Source organism: Oncorhynchus mykiss, chromosome 21, assembly GCF_013265735.2.
Source record: "Oncorhynchus mykiss isolate Arlee chromosome 21, USDA_OmykA_1.1, whole genome shotgun sequence".
Lineage (NCBI taxonomy): Eukaryota > Metazoa > Chordata > Actinopteri > Salmoniformes > Salmonidae > Oncorhynchus > Oncorhynchus mykiss.
This window is the reverse complement of record NC_048585.1, coordinates 58,162,807-58,179,889: the sequence shown is the minus strand read 5'-3', so window position 1 is coordinate 58,179,889 and position 17,083 is coordinate 58,162,807. Positions and strand designations below refer to the sequence as shown.

The 17,083-nt window shown below is 47.3% G+C and overlaps 1 protein-coding gene across 4 annotated transcripts in view; it reads left to right on the top strand.

The window, feature by feature from the left end:
- adam19a (ADAM metallopeptidase domain 19a) overlaps positions 1 to 10,699 on the top strand; it is a 221,835-nt gene extending 211,136 nt beyond the window's left edge. Inside the window, exons 18-24 of one of the 4 annotated variants that reach the window (XM_036958282.1) lie at positions 177 to 285; positions 505 to 649; positions 3,653 to 3,752; positions 4,017 to 4,269; positions 4,324 to 4,431; positions 5,219 to 5,427; positions 10,469 to 10,699. In XM_036958282.1, coding sequence (XP_036814177.1) covers positions 177 to 285; positions 505 to 649; positions 3,653 to 3,752; positions 4,017 to 4,269; positions 4,324 to 4,431; positions 5,219 to 5,427; positions 10,469 to 10,660 — 1,116 coding nt within the window. In that variant the 3' untranslated portion in view covers positions 10,661 to 10,699. Of the gene's footprint in view, positions 1 to 176; positions 286 to 504; positions 650 to 3,652; positions 3,753 to 4,016; positions 4,432 to 5,218; positions 5,428 to 10,468 lie in introns of all 4 variants that reach the window. The other 3 variants (XM_036958283.1, XM_036958284.1, XM_036958281.1) reach the window with 3 other exon arrangements.
- Positions 10,700 to 17,083: the final 6,384 nt, after the last annotated feature.

The following is a 17,083-nucleotide window of genomic DNA, read 5'->3' as shown; positions in this document are numbered from 1 at the left end:
AAGTGTTTAGTACCAGACAGCAGAATCACACAGAATCTCAGTATGACTTCACAGGTGAAGGGAAGTCTGTCAGATTCAAACACCTCATGTAGTAAACAAAAACGCAGTGTGTGTGTGTGTGTGTGTGTGTGTGTGTGTGTGTGTGTGTGTGTGTGTGTGTGTGATGTTCTCCAAAGGTGTGCAACAGCAATGGCAACTGTCACTGTAACCGAGGGTGGGCACCTCCCTTCTGTGAGAAGCTTGGTCTGGGAGGCAGTGTGGACAGTGGGCCTGTCCAGTACCACAGTGAGTTGACCTTCACACACATGCTCCTTCCTGGGATTCACGATGCCCCCTATCAATCTTCACACGCCATCTGAATGTAACATTAGCTCTGCCAGGGTGTTTCTGGTCCAGTTGAAACATTCTTCCGCCAGTTTCAAATACATGTTTTATAGAAGATGCTTCTATAAAGGTTTCTATAAAAGTGGGTAATGTTATTTTCCCTCTCTCTGTGCACTCCAGGTCAGCTGGGCTTGGTGTTGGGTCTTCTGTTTGTCTTCCTGGTTCTCCTACCTGGGATCCTCATCACCTTCTACTGCTATAAGATCAAGAGCTCCTACTACCACAAGTGGCTCTCCCAGAGAGACAAGAACAACAAGGCTAACAGGTAACTTACAGTCGCTAGCCGCGCCTCTATAAGACTTAATGAAGTCTTCATAAACCCTTCATAAGCCCTTCATAAGCCCTTCATAAGCCCTTCATTAGCCCTTCATAAGCCCTTCATAAGCCCTTCATTAGCCCTTCATAAGCCCTTCATTAGCCCTTCATAAGCCCTTCATTAGCCCTTCATAAGCCCTTCATTAGCCCTTCATAAGCCCTTCATAAGCCCTTCATAAGCCCTTCATAAGCCCTTCATAAGCCCTTCATAAGCCCTTCATTAGCCCTTCATAAGCCCTTCATTAGCCCTTCATAAGCCCTTCATTAGCCCTTCATAAGCCCTTCATTAGCCCTTCATAAGCCCTTCATAAGCCCTTCATAAGCCCTTCATTAGCCCTTCATAAACCCTTCATAAGCCCTTCATAAGCCCTTCATTAGGCCTGCATAGATGCTTCACAAAGAAAATGGCACTCTATACAATAGGTTTTGTTTCAACAATGGATTGAACTCTAGAATCATCTAATAACTCAGAGACTGATAACACCGGGATGCCGGATGGGTTTGTAGCCAGAGAGATAACACCGGGATGCCGGATGGGTTTGTAGCTAGAGAGATAACACCAGGATGCCGGATGGGTTTGTAGCTAGAGAGATAACACCAGGATGCCGGATGGGTTTTGTAGCTAGAGAGATAACACCAGGATGCCGGATGGGTTTGTAGCTAGAGAGATAACACTAGGATGCTGGATGGGTTTGTAGCTACCGAGGTAACACCGGGATGCCGGATGGGTTTGTAGCTAGAGTGATAACACCGGGATGCCGGATGGGTTTGTAGCTAGAGAGATAACACTAGGATGCTGGATGGGTTTGTAGCTACCGAGGTAACACCGGGATGCCGGATGGGTTTGTAGCTAGAGTGATAACACTAGGATGCTGGATGGGTTTGTAGCCAGAGAGATAGCACTAGGATGCTGGATGGGTTTGTAGCCAGAGAGATAACACCGGGATGCCGGATGGGTTTGTAGCTAGAGAGATAACACCAGGATGCCGGATGGGTTTGTAGCTAGAGGAATAACACTGGGATGCTGGATGGGTTTGTAGCTAGAGAGATAACACTAGGATGCCTGGATGGGTGTGTAGCTAGAGGGATAACACAAGGATGCTTGATGGGTTTGTAGCTAGAGAGATAACACCGGGATGCCGGATTTGTTTGTAGCTAGAGAGATAACACTAGGAGGCCGGATGGGTTTGTAGCTAGAGAGATAACACCGGGATGCCGGATGGGTTTGTAGCTGTGACTTACTACTACTGTACACACGTCATCCTCTGACTGCAATCTGCCCACTCTTCACTTCTGCACCATCACAACACCTTTATAGGGGCAAACAAATGTAATGTACCCTCATAAAATCGAATACCTTCCCCTCTCTTCCAGTAGAAGACCAATATACTTATACACACAGAGACCGGGCATCAGAACGCTGAGTGAGTTAGTACCTCTGAAAACAGGCCTGTCGGACAGTGTAGTTTACAGGAGAGGGAGGTAGTCTGCCGTGGTGCCCCCTGGAAATAAAGCTCTGGTGACCTTCTGAACGGACAGAGAAATAGGTTAATCATTGGTATTGGACTGGAAAGGGGATTTGATTGTATGAAAGAGATGAGGTACAAAGGAGTCTTCTGAAGGAATATTAAACCCTACAGAAAATGACCCTTCTTGTTAGGTAATTAAAAGGCTCTTTAGTGGAGACCAGATGCAGTTTGTCTTTTTAGTTTCGGAGCCAATAGTTTGCGTATCAATATCAGGTTACTGTGTATGGTTGATTGAGGAGAATTCTGTTTTGATGTATTTTAGTGTGTGTGTGTGTGTGTGTGTGTCTACTTCCACACACTTTTCTAAGAGCTGTTGTGGGATTAGCCAAAAGCATACAAATTGAACCTATGAGGTTCTTTAGAAGTTTCTTAAAACATTCTACCTCCTCCTCGACTTCCTCCTCAACCTCCTCCTCGACTTCCTCCTCGACCTGCTTCTCCTCCTCTACCTCCTCCTCTACCTCCTCCTCCACCTGCTCCTCTACCTTCTCCTCTACCTCCTCCTCTACCTCCTCCTCTACCTGCTCCTCCAACTCCTCCTCTAACCACTCCTCTACCACCTCCTCGACCTGCTCCTCCTCCTCCTCTACCTCCTCCTCTAACTCCTACTCTAACCCCTCCTCTTACCCCTCCTCTACCACCTCCTCGACCTGCTCCTCCTCCTCCTCTACCTGCTCCTCCTCTACCTCCTCCTCCTCTACCTCCTCCTCTACCTCCTCCTCGACCTCCTCCTCCTCCACCTGCTCCTCTACCTCCTCTTCGACTTCCTCCTCGACCTGCTTCTCCTCCTCTACCACCTCCTCAACCTACTCTACCTCCTCCTCATCTACCTGCTCCTCTATCTCCTCCTCTAACTCCTCCTCGACGACCTCCTCATTGACCTGCTCCTCGACCTCCTCCTCTACCACCTCCTCAACCTGCTCCTCCTCTACCTGCTCCTATGCCTGCTCCTCCTCATCCTCTACCTGCTCCTATACCTGCTCCTCTACCTCCTCCTCATCTACCTGCTCCTCTACCTCCTCCTCTAACTCCTCATTGACCTGCTCCTCGACCTCCTCCTCCTCGACCTCCTCATTGACCTGCTCCTCGACCTCCTCCTCCTCTACCACCTCCTCAACCTGCTCCTCCTCCTCTACCTGCTCCTCCTCCTCCTCCTCTACCTGCTCCTCCTCCTCTACTTGCTCCTATACCTGCTCCTCCTCCTCCTCCTCTAGGAGATACACAGAGACAGACCGACACACACACACACACACACACAGACACAAACACACACAGCGTAATGTTTGCCAGCCCAGTCCTCTACAACTGGGGACTATCAAATCAATAGAAAGTAGGATTGAAAAGCCAGCACAGTCTTCAGAATAAATGTGTCTCGTTCACGGCCTCTAACACCCTTGTGGCCTCCATCCTCGTTATTCCCTCAGACTTGAAGGCTCCATGGAGAAGGGTAAGAATGGACACCTCAACCCGGCGTTCCATCTGAAGGTGGTGGGGCCGGCGAACAAAGGAAACAGTCACAAGGGGGTGAGTGTGAAAGGAGACTGGAGTTTAAATCTGAGGTGACTTCCGTCTCTCTGTATGCTGGAAATGTTTCTCCCTGTGTGAAGAACTGAAGACATCGAACTGGAGTCAAGCTGGCCTTGAGTTAAATTACCATATGTACAACTGTAGCTCTGCGTGTGTCAAATGTTCTGTAGTAGCACTTTCTACCTCCAATTTATAAATGTTTTTCAACATATACTTCACATAAAACTTAAATGACACAATACCAAAATGTTCTCTACACAGCTCCCTCACACCAGCAAAGAGGTGCTGCCTCTCCGGCCGGGCCCCACCCCTAACGGCACTCAGCCTGTCAACATCGTGCGTCCTCTAAGGCCCGCGCCCTCGCCGCACAACACGCCACGGCGCTTCAAGGTGGCCCACCCACCTTTACTTGTCAGCAAGCAACCCGGGGCCCTGCCGAAATCCCCCGCCCCCCCCTCAAAAACTTACGCCACCCAAGAAACCGCTTCCCCTCAACCCAACACGATCACCACTGGTATCCAACCCAACACGATCGCCACTGGTATCCAACCCAACACGATCACCACTGGTATCCAACCCAACACGATCACCACTGGTATCCAACCCAACACGATCGCCACTGGTATCCAACCCAACACGATCACCACTGGTATCCAACCCAACACGATCACCACTGGTAAGTTTATCTTATTTTACTATAATTTTATTTGTTCATTGAGAAAATGTCTTTCTGTTGTGTTTCTTGTTTTTACTAAGAGGATTTTGTCGCACACGAGGAACTAGATGAAATAGCAATGTTTTTGTTTTAATCTTCTTATTGTTTTCCATCGATTTCCTAAAACATTTTCCCATCTCTGCCTATTAAGTGTAAAAAATAAATAAAATAAAAAGCCTTGGAAAATCACATTGGCCTTGAATTTAATATTGCTCTGTGTTTTTTTTTTGCACGAAATGAATTTCTCTGCGTTTGTTTTTTTATTATTTTATAAGCATCTAATAGCAGAGGTAGAGGTACACTGTAATGAAATAAAACACCAGGAATTCAGACAAAGCCTGCCAACCACCGGATTAAACACAGCTTGAGATGTGTAATTTCTCTCTTGTTCTTTCACTTTTTCTATTTCACTGTTTCTCTCTCACTCTTTTTCTCCCACTCTACGTGTCTCTTCTCTCTTTCTTGCTCCCTCTCTATCTCTCCCCTTCTTTCTCTCTCTCTCCCCCCTCTCTCTACGAGTCTCTTCTCTCTCTCCCCCCTCTCTCTACGAGTCTCTTCTCTCTCTCTATCTCTCCCCCTCTCTCTATGAGTCTCTTCTCTCTCCCCCTCTCTCTATGCGTCTCTTCTCTCTCCCCCTCTCTCTATGAGTCTCTTCTCTCTCCCCCTCTCTCTATGAGTCTCTTCTCTCTCTCTCTCTCTTTCTTTCTCCCTCGCGCTCTCTCTCTCTCTCTCTCTCTCTCCTTCCCAGTTGGTGTCAGAGCTGCAGCCCAGACACTCCCCCTCTCCTCCTCAGAGGCCCCTGCCCCTCAGCCCCGCCAGAGGGGTGGTGTTACCCGTGAGCCCAGCGAGGGCGATTCCTCCCAAACCCTCCAATGGGCTGCTGGTGATGATGCCCCCTGCCGTCGGCCCCAAACCAGTGGGCAAGCTGTCCGTCATCCCTCCTCTCAAAGCACTCCGGTGGGTCCACACATAGGAAGGAAGGCAGGAAGGAAAGAAGGAAGGAAGGAAGGAAGGAAGGAAGGAAGGCAGGCAGGCAGGCAGGCAGGCAGGCAGGAAGGAAGGAAGGAAGGAAGGTAGTCAGGCAGGAAGGCAGGCAGGCAGGAAGGAAGGAAGGCAGGCAGGCAGGCAGGCAGGAAGGAAGGCAGGCAGGCAGGCAGGCAGGCAGGCAGGCAGGAAGGAAGGAAGGAAGGCAGGCAGGGAGGCAGGCAGGAAAGAAAGGGTCTCAAACTTGGTGACGAGTTTAGAGGGTACTATGATGTTAAATGCTGAGTTGTAGTCGATGAACAGCATTCTCACATAGGTATTCCTCTTGTCCAGATGGGTTAGGGCAGTGTGCAGTGTGGTTGCGATTGCGTCGGCTGTGGACCTATTGGGGCGGTAATCAAATTGGAGTGGGTCTAGGGTGTCAGGTAGGGTGATATGGTCCTTAACTAGTCTCTCAAATCACTTCATGATGACGGAAGTGAGTGCTACGGGACGGTAGTCGTTTAGCTTTGTTACCTTAGCTTTCTTGGGAACAGGAACAATGGTGGCCCTCTTGAAGCATGTGGGACAGCAGACTGGGATAAGGATTGATTGAATATGTCCGTAAACACACCAGCCATCTGGTCTGTGCATGCTCTGAGGACGCGGCTGGGGATGCCGTCTGGGCCTGCAGCCTTGCGAGGGTTAACACGTTTAAATGTTTTACTCATGTCGGCTGCAGTGAAGGAGAGTCCGCAGGTTTTGGTTGCGGGCCATGTCAGTGGCACTGTATTGTCCTCAAAGCGAGCAAAGAAGTTGTTTAGTCTGTCTGGGAGCAAGACATCCTGGTCCGTGACGGGGCTGGTTTTCTTTTTGTAATCCGTGATTGACTGTAGACCCTGCCACATACCTCGTGTCTGAGCCGTTGAATTGCGACTCAACTTTGTCTCTATACTGACGCTTAGCTTGTTTGATTGCCTTGCGGAGGGAATAGCTACACTGTTTGTGTTCGGTCATGTTTCCGGTCACCTTGCACTGGTTAAAAGCAGTGGTTCGCGCTTTCTGTTTTGCGCGAATGCTGCCATCAATCCACAGTTTTCTGGTTGGGGAATGTTTTAATAGACGCTGTGGGTATGTTCTGATGGAATCCTTTGTTCTGATGGAATCCTTTGTTCTGATGGAATCCTTTGCTCTGATGGAATCCTTTGTTCTGATGGAATCCTTTGTTCTGATGGATTTCTTTGCTCTGATGGAATCCTTTGTTCTGATGGAATCCTTTGCTCTGATGGAATCCTTTGCTCTGATGGAATCCTTTGTTCTGATGGAATCCTTTGTTCTGATGGAATCCTTTGCTCTGATGGAATCCTTTGTTCTGATGGAATCCTTTGTTCTGATGGAATCCTTTGCTCTGATGGAATCCTTTGCTCTGATGGAATCCTTTGTTCTGATGGAATCCTTTGTTCTGATGGAATCCTTTGCTCTGATGGAATCCTTTGTTCTGATGGAATCCTTTGTTCTGATGGAATCCTTTGCTCTGATGGAATCCTTTGCTCTGATGGAATCCTTTGTTCTGATGGAATCCTTTGTTCTGATGGAATCCTTTGCTCTGATGGAATCCTTTGTTCTGATGGAATCCTTTGTTCTGATGGAATTCTTTGTTCTGATGGAATCCTTTGTTCTGATGGAATCCTTTGTTCTGATGGAATCCTTTGCTCTGATGGAATCCTTTGCTCTGATGGAATCCTTTGTTCTGATGGAATCCTTTGTTCTGATGGAATTCTTTGTTCTGATGGAATCCTTTGCTCTGATGGAATCCTTTGTTCTGATGGAATCCTTTGCTCTGATGGAATCCTTTGTTCTGATGGAATCCTTTGTTCTGATGGAATCCTTTGTTCTGATGGAATCCTTTGTTCTGATGGAATTCTTTGTTCTGATGGAATCCTTTGTTCTGATGGAATCCTTTGTTCTGATGGAATTCTTTGTTCTGATGGAATTCTTTGTTCTGATGGAATCCTTTGTTCTGATGGAATCCTTTGTTCTGATGGAATCCTTTGTTCTGATGGAATTCTTTGTTCTGATGGAATCCTTTGTTCTGATGGAATCCTTTGCTCTGATGGAATCCTTTGTTCTGATGGAATCCTTTGTTCTGATGGAATCCTTTGCTCTGATGGAATCCTTTGTTCTGATGGAATCCTTTGCTCTGATGGAATCCTTTGTTCTGATGGAATCCTTTGCTATGATGGAATCCTTTGTTCTGATGGAATCCTTTGTTCTGATGGAATCCTTTGTTCTGATGGAATCCTTTGCTCTGATGGAATCCTTTGTTCTGATGGAATCCTTTGTTCTGATGGAATCCTTTGTTCTGATGGAATCCTTTGTTCTGATGGAATCCTTTGTTCTGATGGAATCCTTTGCTCTGATGGAATCCTTTGCTCTGATGGAATCCTTTGCTCTGATGGAATCCTTTGTTCTGATGGAATCCTTTGCTCTGATGGAATCCTTTGTTCTGATGGAATCCTTTGTTCTGATGGAATCCTTTGTTCTGATGGAATCCTTTGTTCTGATGGAATCCTTTGTTCTGATGGAATCCTTTGCTCTGATGGAATCCTTTGCTCTGATGGAATCCTTTGCTCTGATGGAATCCTTTGTTCTGATGGAATCCTTTGTTCTGATGGAATCCTTTGTTCTGATGGAATCCTTTGCTCTGATGGAATCCTTTGTTCTGATGGAATCCTTTGTTCTGATGGAATCCTTTGTTCTGATGGAATCCTTTGCTCTGATGGAATCCTTTGTTCTGATGGAATCCTTTGTTCTGATGGAATCCTTTGTTCTGATGGAATCCTTTGCTCTGATGGAATCCTTTGCTCTGATGGAATCCTTTGTTCTGATGGAATCCTTTGTTCTGATGGAATCCTTTGCTCTGATGGAATCCTTTGCTCTGATGGAATGGTTATGTTCTTATTGGGGATTTTCAAATGAATCATTTTTCATATTTTACAAATGTTTGCGTTTAACTTTTATTTTTAGAAGCAAAAACATGTACGTTTTAAAGCATCTGTTGTCAACTCCGTCACTGATGGTTAACCATACTTCAGATCTATCATTGTTGTCAATATTCTGAATACATTTTTTAATCACTGTTCTGCAGCATTACAGCATTAAATTATTAAACTATTTGCTGTTCTAGACTTGTTCGCCTTATAAATATTATTTTATGTTGTGAATCTTTAAAAATGCGCCAACCTTTTTATGAAATTAGCCCTGAAGCATTACATATTTGAATAATCTAATGTAAGAATGAAACAATTAAAGGCCTTTAAACAATTGTTGGACAATGAAAAACAAAATGCCTCTTATGGTGTCGGAGTCAACATAAATCCAGTTAGTGGCATTTTATGTACACCATTTTTTTAAAATAATAATTAAGAGGTTTTTTCTTTCAATGGTATGATGGCTAAAATATTGGACTATCAAAATATGTATTTAAATGTTAACACATATGAAGAAAATTATTGGTGAATTTTTTATTTTTTTTGGGGGGGGGGGGGGGGGGGGGGGGTGATGTCTTTCAAGAATCCCTGAGCTACATATATATGGAAATGAGCTTATTTCATGCATCACTGTGATTCACATTTCAAACTGTGTTCTTCTCATTTATAACCCATTAGAGAGACTGCTGGCTTTGTGGCTAATAGCGATACTTCACTGTGAGCACTGCCATAGATTATAATAAATACACTTTGTTTCTAGCCCTAAATAGTTGTCCAATGTTCCTGCCTCGGCATCAAATTGACTTGATATTAGTCTCCCTGATAACATTTTAAAAAAAAAGACACTCCAAGAAGTTGTTGCTCATAAATATACCATTGTTAACATTATTGTTCTTGCAACCTGCTTCTTCCAACAAGTTTACAACAATCCCCCCCCCCCCCCCCCCCTTGTATCGTTGAAAGACTATTTTCTCCCCTGATTCCTGTCTCTCCATTTTACACTGTTTTCAACTCAGGTCATTGCGAGGGGGGGGGGGGGGCTGTGTGTGTGTGCGGGTGTGCGTGTGTGTGTGTGTGTGCGGGTGTGTGTGCATGCGTGTGTGTATGTGCGGGTGTGTGTGTGCGTGCGGGTGTGCGTGTGTGTGTGTGTGTGCGGGTGTGTGTGCATGCGTGTGTGTATGTGCGGGTGTGTGTGTGCGTGCGTGCGTGCGTGCGTGTGTGTGTGTGTGTGCGGGTGTGTGTGCATGCGTGTGTGTATGTGTGTGTGTGCGGGTGTGTGTGTGCGTGCGTGCGTGTGTGTGTGTGCGGGTGTGTGTGCATGCGTGTGTGTATGTGTGTGTGTGCGGGTGTGTGTGTGCGTGCGTGCGTGTGTGTGTGTGTTCACTCTCCTGGTACTTTATATAATTTATTAAGCTTTATTTAACCTTTATTTAACTAGACAAATCAGTGAAGAACAAATTCATATTTACAATGACAGCCTATCCCCGGCAAAACCCAGACAGCCAATTGTGTTATGCCTTATGGGACTCCCAATCACGGCCGGTGGTGGATACAGCCTGGAATCGAACCAGGGTCTGTAGTGACGCCTGTAGCATCAGAGATGCAGTGCCTTAGACGCAATGAGCCAATCAGGAGCCCGAGATAAGAACCTACCAGAAGTAGAAGTTCATAAGCCACAACTCACACAACTGTGTTAAAACAACCCCCTGTCTACACTGTGTTAAAAGAACCCCCTGTCTACACTGTGTTAAAACAACCCCCTGTCTATACTGTGTTAAAACAACCCCTTGTCTACACTGTGTTAAAACAACCCCCTGTCTACACTGTGTTAAAACAACCCCCTGTCTACACTGTGTTAAAACAACCCCTTGTCTACACTGTGTTAAAACAACCCCCTGTCTACACTGTGTTAAAACAACCCCCTGTCTACACTGTGTTAAAACAACCCCCTGTCTACACTGTGTTAAAACAACCCCCTGTCTACACTGTGTTAAAAGCTACTGTTTCTCTCTTTTTCTTCCTTTGCTTCTCTTTCCTCTTCTCAGACTGGTCCCAGGAGCGAAACCAAACACAGTCTCCTCGCCTTTCCGAAAATGACCCTGGGACCCGAGCCTTGCCTTTCCGAGAGGAGCCTATCAGGAGCCAGCAGTCAGTCAGCAGCAGTCAGCCTATTTGCACTACAGCGACCTTGTTGGAGGGCTGGTACAAGACAGGTGTTGACCAACAGTAATAGCTAGGGGGCAAGGCAGAGGCTGATGGAGGGGGGAAGAGGAGGGGGAAGGAAGAAGGGGGGGGGGGGTTGAAGAGGAGGGGGTTTGGAGGGAATGAAGAGGAGGGGGGAGGGAAGGAAGAGGATGGGGAGGGGCTAGAGAGGGAAGGAAGAGGAGGGGGGGACTGGAGAGGGAAGGAGGGGGAGGGGCTAGAGAGGGAAGGAGGGGGAGGGGCTAGAGACGGTTGGAAGAGGAGGGGGAGGGGCTGGAGAGGGAAGGAAGAGGAGGGGCTAGAGAGGGACGGAAGAGGAGGGGGAGGGGCTGGAGAGGGAAGGAAGAGGGGGGGGATGGGCTAGAGAGGGTTGGAAGAGGGGGGGAGGGGCTGGAGAGGGAAGGAAGAGGGGGGGGGCTAGAGAGGGAAGGAAGAGGAGGGGCTAGAGAGGGAAGGAAGAGGAGAGGGAGGGGCTGGAGAGGGAAGAAAGGGGAGGGGGAGGGGCAAGAGAGGGAAGGAAGGGGAGGGGCTAGAGAGGGAAGGAAGAGGAGGGGGAGGGGCTAGAGAGGGAAGGAAGAGGAGGGGGTAGGGGGGTACTGGAGTGAACATGGAGGGTCCTGTCGCCTGACTTGAAAATCGTGACTTTTATGACCTCACCCCAACGGCACCGTGACAAGGACAAAGATGACGACACGGTTTTGCACGGATGGAAAACCATGCAGACTGAGATGTGCTATTGCTGGGGGTGGTCACATTGCCAAAACCTTGTTTGTTTGTGTTGTCAATCCGTTTACGCACCGTGTATAGCGCTAGCTAGCATTTTCTAATTATTCTCGTGTACTTGTCTGTTTACGTTTAGTTTTTGTAACGGTTTGTGTTGCCAAAGAGGACTTTTGAGGCATGTTGTTGATCATTGCAATTTGATTTGAATGTCTCTTGCTGTGTGTATTATTTTCTTACATAAAAAAAATCACCTTTTTACAAAACTGGCTTGTGTGCTTCTTCTTCTTTCTCTTTTAAGGTTGAAATCTGGCTTGGGTTCTTCTTCTTCTTTCTCTTTTAAGGTTGAAAACTGGCTTGTGTGCCTCTTCTTCTTTCTCTTTTAAGGTTGAAAACTGGCTTGTGTGCTTCTTCTTCTTTCTCTTTTAAGGTTGAAAACTGGCTTGTGTGCTTCTTGAAGGACTTGGCTGATTTCTTTTGATTTTCCCATGATGTCAAGCAAAGAGGCACTGAGTTTGAAGGTAGGCCTTGAAATAAATCCACAGGTACACCTCCAATTGACTCAAATTATGTAATTTAGCCTATCAGAAGCTTCTAAAGCCATGACATCATTTTCTGGAATTTTCCAAGCTGTTTAAAGGCACAGTCAACTTAGTTTATGTAAACTTCTGACCCACTGGAATTGTGATACAGTGAATTATAAGTAAAATAATTGGTCTGTAAACAATTGTTGGAAAAATGAACGGTGTTATGCATAAAGTAGATGTCCTAACCGACTTGCCAAAACTATAGTTTGTTAACAAGAAATGTGTGGAGTGGTTGAAAAACGAGTTTTAATGAATCCAACCTAAGTGTATGTACACTTCCCACTTCAACTGTATATTTAAACTCAGCAAAAAAAGAAACATACCTTTTTAGAACCTTGTCTTTCAAAAATCCAAATAACCACAGATCTTCATTGTAAAGGGTTTAAACACTGTTTCCCATGCTTGTTCAATTAACCATAATCAATTAATGAACATGCACTTGTTGAACGGTCGTTGAGACACTAACAGCTTACAGACGGAAGGCAATTAAGGTCACAGTTATGAAAACTTAGGACACTAAAGAGGCCTTTCTATTGACTCTGAAAAACACGAAAAGAAAGATGCCCAGGGTCCCTGCTCATCTGCATGAACGTGCCTTAGGCATGCTGGAAGGAGGCATGAGGACTGCAGATGTGGCCAGGGCAATACATTTCAATGTCCGTACTGTGAGATGCCTAAGACAGCGCTACAGGGAAACAGGATGGACAAATGATCTCTCTTGCAGTGGCAGACCACGTGTAACAACACCTGCACAGGATCGGTACATCCGAACATCACACCTGCGGGACAGATACAGGGTGGCAACAACAACTGTCTGAGTTACACCAGGAACACACAATCCCTCCATCAGTGCTCAGACTGTCCACAATAGGCTGAGAGAGGTTGGACTGAGGGCTTGTAGGCCTGTTGTAAGGCAGGTCCTCACCAGACATCACCGGCAACAATGTCGCCTATGGGCACAAACCCAACGTCGCTGGACCAGACAGGACTGGCAAAAAGTGCTCTTCACTGACGAGTCGAGGTTTTGTCTCACCAGAGGTGATGGTTGGATTCGCGCTTATCGTCGAAGGAATGAGCGTTGCACCGAGACCTGTACTCTGAAGCGGGATCGATTTTGGAGGTGGAGGGTCCGTCATGGTCTGGGGCGGTGTGTCCCAGCATCATCGGACTGAGCTTGTTGTCATTGCGGGCAATCTCCACGCTGGGCGTTACAGGAAAGACATCTTCCTCCCTCATGTGGTTCCCTTCCTGCAGGCTCATCCTGACATGACCCCCCAGTATGACAATGCCACCAGCATGCTGCTCGTTCTGTGCGTGATTTCCTGCAAGACAGGAATGTCAGTGTTCTGTTCACTTATTTTAAAAAATATATAATTTAATCAAGAGTTCTAAATAACACACTTATCAAGAGAACATCCCTGGTCATCCCTACTGCCTCTGATCTGGAGGACTCACTAAACAGAGAACATCCCTGGTCATCCCTACTGTCTCTGATCTGGAGGACTCACTAAACAGAGAACATCCCTGGTCATCCCTACTGCCTCTGATCTGGAGGACTCACTAAACAGAGAACATCCCTGGTCATCCCTACTGTCTCTGATCTGGAGGACTCACTAAACAGAGAACATCCCTGGTCAACCCTACTGCCTCTGATCTGGAGGACTCACTAAACAGAGAACATCCCTACTGTCTCTGATCTGGTGGACTCACTAAACAGAGAACATCCCTGGTCATCCCTACTGCCTCTGATCTGGAGGACTCACTAAACAGAGAACATCCCTGGTCATCCCTACTGCCTCTGATCTGGTGGACTCACTAAACAGAGAACCTCCCTGGTCATCTCTACTGTCTCTGATCTGGAGGACTCACTAAACAGAGAACATCCCTGGTCATCCCTACTGCCTCTGATCTGGAGGACTCACTAAACAGAGAACATCCCTGGTCATCCCTACTGCCTCTGATCTGCTGGACTCACTAAACAGAGAACATCCCTGGTCATCCCTACTGCCTCTGATCTGGTGGACTCACTAAACAGAGAACCTCCCTGGTCATCTCTACTGTCTCTGATCTGGAGGACTCACTAAACAGAGAACATCCCTGGTCATCCCTACTGTCTCTGATCTGGTGGACTCACTAAACAGAGAACATCCCTGGTCATCCCTACTGTCTCTGATCTGGTGGACTCACTAAACAGAGAACATCCCTGGTCATCCCTACTGCCTCTGATCTGGTGGACTCACTAAACAGAGAACATCCCTGGTCATCCCTACTGCCTCTGATCTGGAGGACTCACTAAACAGAGAACCTCCCTGGTCATCCCTACTGTCTCTGATCTGGTGGACTCACTAAACAGAGAACATCCCTGGTCATCCCTACTGTCTCTGATCTGGTGGACTCACTAAACAGAGAACATCCCTGGTCAACCCTACTGCCTCTGATCTGGAGGACTCACTAAACAGAGAACATCCCTACTGCCTCTGATCTGGTGGACTCACTAAACAGAGAACATCCCTGGTCATCCCTACTGCCTCTGATCTGGTGGACTCACTAAACAGAGAACCTCCCTGGTCATCCCTACTGTCTCTGATCTGGTGGACTCACTAAACAGAGAACATCCCTGGTCATCCCTACTGTCTCTGATCTGGTGGACTCACTAAACAGAGAACATCCCTGGTCAACCCTACTGCCTCTGATCTGGAGGACTCACTAAACAGAGAACATCCCTACTGTCTCTGATCTGGTGGACTCACTAAACAGAGAACATCCCTGGTCATCCCTACTGCCTCTGATCTGGAGGACTCACTAAACAGAGAACATCCCTGGTCATCCCTACTGCCTCTGATCTGGTGGACTCACTAAACAGAGAACCTCCCTGGTCATCTCTACTGTCTCTGATCTGGAGGACTCACTAAACAGAGAACATCCCTGGTCATCCCTACTGCCTCTGATCTGGAGGACTCACTAAACAGAGAACATCCCTGGTCATCCCTACTGCCTCTGATCTGCTGGACTCACTAAACAGAGAACATCCCTGGTCATCCCTACTGCCTCTGATCTGGAGGACTCACTAAACAGAGAACATCCCTGGTCATCCCTACTGCCTCTGATCTGGTGGACTCACTAAACAGAGAACATCCCTGGTCATCCCTACTGCCTCTGATCTGGTGGACTCACTAAACAGAGAACATCCCTGGTCATCCCTACTGCCTCTGATCTGGTGGACTCACTAAACAGAGAACCTCCCTGGTCATCCCTACTGTCTCTGATCTGGTGGACTCACTAAACAGAGAACATCCCTGGTCATCCCTACTGTCTCTGATCTGGTGGACTCACTAAACAGAGAACATCCCTGGTCAACCCTACTGCCTCTGATCTGGAGGACTCACTAAACAGAGAACATCCCTACTGCCTCTGATCTGGTGGACTCACTAAACAGAGAACATCCCTGGTCATCCCTACTGCCTCTGATCTGGTGGACTCACTAAACAGAGAACCTCCCTGGTCATCCCTACTGTCTCTGATCTGGTGGACTCACTAAACAGAGAACATCCCTGGTCATCCCTACTGTCTCTGATCTGGTGGACTCACTAAACAGAGAACATCCCTGGTCAACCCTACTGCCTCTGATCTGGAGGACTCACTAAACAGAGAACATCCCTACTGTCTCTGATCTGGTGGACTCACTAAACAGAGAACATCCCTGGTCATCCCTACTGCCTCTGATCTGGAGGACTCACTAAACAGAGAACATCCCTGGTCATCCCTACTGCCTCTGATCTGGAGGACTCACTAAACAGAGAACCTCCCTGGTCATCTCTACTGTCTCTGATCTGGAGGACTCACTAAACAGAGAACATCCCTGGTCATCCCTACTGTCTCTGATCTGGTGGACTCACTAAACAGAGAACATCCCTGGTCATCCCTACTGTCTCCTATCTGGTGGACTCACTAAACAGAGAACATCCCTGGTCATCCCTACTGCCTCTGATCTGGTGGACTCACTAAACAGAGAACATCCCTGGTCATCCCTACTGCCTCTGATCTGGAGGACTCACTAAACAGAGAACCTCCCTGGTCATCCCTACTGTCTCTGATCTGGTGGACTCACTAAACAGAGAACATCCCTGGTCATCCCTACTGTCTCTGATCTGGTGGACTCACTAAACAGAGAACATCCCTGGTCAACCCTACTGCCTCTGATCTGGAGGACTCACTAAACAGAGAACATCCCTACTGTCTCTGATCTGGTGGACTCACTAAACAGAGAACATCCCTGGTCATCCCTACTGCCTCTGATCTGGAGGACTCACTAAACAGAGAACATCCCTGGTCATCCCTACTGCCTCTGATCTGGTGGACTCACTAAACAGAGAACCTCCCTGGTCATCTCTACTGTCTCTGATCTGGAGGACTCACTAAACAGAGAACATCCCTGGTCATCCCTACTGCCTCTGATCTGGAGGACTCACTAAACAGAGAACATCCCTGGTCATCCCTACTGCCTCTGATCTGCTGGACTCACTAAACAGAGAACATCCCTGGTCATCCCTACTGCCTCTGATCTGGAGGACTCACTAAACAGAGAACATCCCTGGTCATCCCTACTGCCTCTGATCTGGTGGACTCACTAAACAGAGAACATCCCTGGTCATCCCTACTGCCTCTGATCTGGTGGACTCACTAAACAGAGAACATCCCTGGTCATCCCTACTGCCTCTGATCTGGTGGACTCACTAAACAGAGAACCTCCCTGGTCATCCCTACTGTCTCTGATCTGGTGGACTCACTAAACAGAGAACATCCCTGGTCATCCCTACTGTCTCTGATCTGGTGGACTCACTAAACAGAGAACATCCCTGGTCAACCCTACTGCCTCTGATCTGGAGGACTCACTAAATAGAGAACATCCCTACTGCCTCTGATCTGGTGGACTCACTAAACAGAGAACATCCCTGGTCATCCCTACTGCCTCTGATCTGGTGGACTCACTAAACAGAGAACCTCCCTGGTCATCCCTACTGTCTCTGATCTGGTGGACTCACTAAACAGAGAACATCCCTGGTCATCCCTACTGTCTCTGATCTGGTGGACTCACTAAACAGAGAACATCCCTGGTCAACCCTACTGCCTCTGATCTGGAGGACTCACTAA